The following is a 2,545-nucleotide window of genomic DNA, read 5'->3' as shown; positions in this document are numbered from 1 at the left end:
AGGGAAGGTGTGAGTGACACAAGGCTGTCTCAGGGGGGAGCTGATGTTGGTTACAGCAGTTGGGAGAAACCCGTGAGCACTGGGGATGCCCAGGCTGTTCCCCAGGAAGGGCCCAGCTCTCCCACCAGTGTGGGCACAGCGTTGGCAGCAGAGGCAGCCCGTGAGCTGCCCAGTCCAGCTCCTGCCCCGCTGAGTCCCACGGAGGCCGAGCCAGCAGCTCCTGCCCCAGCTGGAACTGCTGAGCAGGAGGAGCCCCAGGAGCCTCTGGCTCCTGAGCAGACAAAGGCAGAAGGTTCTCCAGGCGTTGGGGAGCTGGTGCCATCAGCAGGGACAGAGAGCCTGGTCCCTGCCCCACAGAGCCCCTCAGAGGGCAGCCAGGCCCTGCTGGGCCAGCAAATCACCACTGAGATCCTGATAAAGGTTGAGCTTGAGATCCAGGGATCCAGCCAGGAGCTGGAGAAACAGGGAGACATGGAACCAAGCATGGGTGCAGAAATGCAAGAAAGAGCAGCAGGGACACAGAGCCTGGTCCCTCCCTCACGGAGCCCCTCACAGGGCAGCCAGGCCCTGCTGGACATGGCCGATGGCATCAGTACTGAGATCCTGAAGAAGGCTGAGCTTGAGATCCAGGGATCCAGCCAGGAGCTGGAGGAACAGGGAGACATGGAAGAAAGCACAGCTGCAGAAATGCAAGAAAGAGCAGCAGGGACACAGAGCCCCTCAGAGGGCAGCCAGGTCGTGCTGGGTACAGACCAGCAAATCACTCCTGAGATACTGAGCGAGGCTGAGCTTGTGATGCAGGGATCTGAGCAGCAGCTGGAGAAACAGGGAGACATGGAAGAAACCACAGCTGAAGAAATGCAAGAAACAGCAGCAGGGACACAGAGCCCAGTCCCTGCCCCACAGAGCCCCTCAGAGGGCAGCCAGGTCCTGCTGGACATGGCCGACGGCATCACTACTGAGATCCTGAAGGAGGCTGAGCTTGAGATCCAGGGATCCAGCCAGGAGCTGGAGGAACAGGGAGACCTGGAAGAAAGCACAGCTGCAGAATTGTTAACAGTTACAGCAGAGAGTACAGAGAGCCCGGTCTCTGCCCCACTCAGCCCCTGCTCCCCTCCCAGCCCCGTGGCTTCCAGCCTGGAAGTCCTGGTCGCCAGTGAGCCGCAGGACACAGAGGAGAGGTCAGTCCTGTCAGTGCAAGAGACTGAGGAGGGAACCTTGGCAGGGGAGGAGAAAGAGTGGAAATCATCCATTGACCAGGACCTGTCCCAAGGGGAAGAGGTCAGAGACCCACAGCTGTCCCAGTGGGAAGAGGACATCACCTCTAGTATCTCTGACAAGGCCTTGGGCCCAGGCAACCAGGAGGACGCCCTGGCTGTTCCCCAGGAGGGGCCCAGCTCTCCCAGCAGCATGAGCACAGCGTTGGCAGCAGAGGCAGCCCGGGACCTGCCCAGTCCAGCTCCTGCCCCGCTGAGTCCCACGGAGGCCGAGCCAGCAGCTCCTGCCCCAGCTGGAGCTGCCGAGGAGGAGGAGCCCCAGGAGCCTCTGGCTGCTGAGGAGACAAAGGCAGAAGGTTCTCCAAGCGTTGGGGAGCTGGTGCCATCAGCAGGGACAGAGAGCCCGGTCCCTGCCCCACAGAGCCCCTCAGAGAGCAGCCAGGCCCTGCTGGACACTGACCAGCAAATCACCCCTGAGATCCTGAGTGAGGCTGAGCTTGTGATGCAGGGATCTGACCAGCAGCTGGAGAAACAGGAAGACATGGAAGAAACCACAGCTGCAGAAACACAAGAAACAGCTGCAGGGACACAGAGCCCAGTCCCTGCCCCACAGAGCCCCTCAGAGGGCAGCCAGGCCCTGCTGGGCACAGACCAGGAAATCACCACTGAGATACTGAGCGAGGGTGAGCTCGTGATCCAGGGATCCGGCCAGGAGGTGGAAGAACAGGGAGACCTGGAACAAGCCACGGATACGGAAACAGTAACAACATTTACAGCAGAAAGGGAAGGGAGCCTGGTCCCTACCCCACTCAGCCCCTCAGAGGGCAGCCAGGCCCTGCTGGATACAGACCAGTCCAGCACCAGTGAATTCCTGAGCAAGGCTAAGCTTAAGGGATCCGGCCAGGACCGGGAGGAAGACCTGGAACAGACCTGGGATACTGAAACAGTATCAACATTTACAGCAGAAAGGGAAGGGAGCCTGGCCCCACAGAGCCCCTGCTGCACCCCCAGCCCCTCGGCTCCCAGCCTGGAAGCCCAGGCCCTCCGTGAGCAGGAGAAGAGGGCAGAGAGAGGGTCATTCCTATCAGTGCAAGACACCGAGGAGGGGGCCGTGGTTGGGGAGGGCCAAGACTGGAAATATTATGTTGACCAAGAGATTTTCCAGTGGGAAGATGAGGAAGAGCAAGAGCTGTCCCAAGAAAAAAACAAAACCTACCAGCGAGTGTCCCAAGGGGAAGAGCGCAGTGAGCAGGAGCCGTCCCCTGGACCAGTCAGGAGCCACCAGGAACTGTCCGACTGGGACGAATACAGCGAGGAAGAGGAGCCCC

General features: G+C 60.4%; 1 protein-coding gene across 1 annotated transcript; it reads left to right on the top strand.

Moving 5' to 3' along the window:
* Nucleotides 1-396: 396 nt before the first annotated feature.
* LOC113980762 (flocculation protein FLO11-like) lies at nt 397-2,541 on the top strand (the record flags this gene model as incomplete). The annotated part of the gene is made up of 4 exons (XM_027707981.1): nt 397-663; nt 1,027-1,746; nt 1,939-2,271; nt 2,317-2,541. Coding segments are annotated over exons 1-4 (1,470 nt in total), but the record flags the coding sequence as incomplete, so codon positions are not given.
* Nucleotides 2,542-2,545: the final 4 nt, after the last annotated feature.

The sequence above is a fragment of the Neopelma chrysocephalum genome, unplaced genomic scaffold (genome assembly GCF_003984885.1).
Source record: "Neopelma chrysocephalum unplaced genomic scaffold, ASM398488v2 Primary Assembly neopelma1_95150, whole genome shotgun sequence".
In the NCBI taxonomy this organism is placed as follows: domain Eukaryota; kingdom Metazoa; phylum Chordata; class Aves; order Passeriformes; family Pipridae; genus Neopelma; species Neopelma chrysocephalum.
The sequence above is the reverse complement of the archived record's forward strand: the minus strand, read 5'-3'. Positions and strand labels throughout refer to the sequence as shown.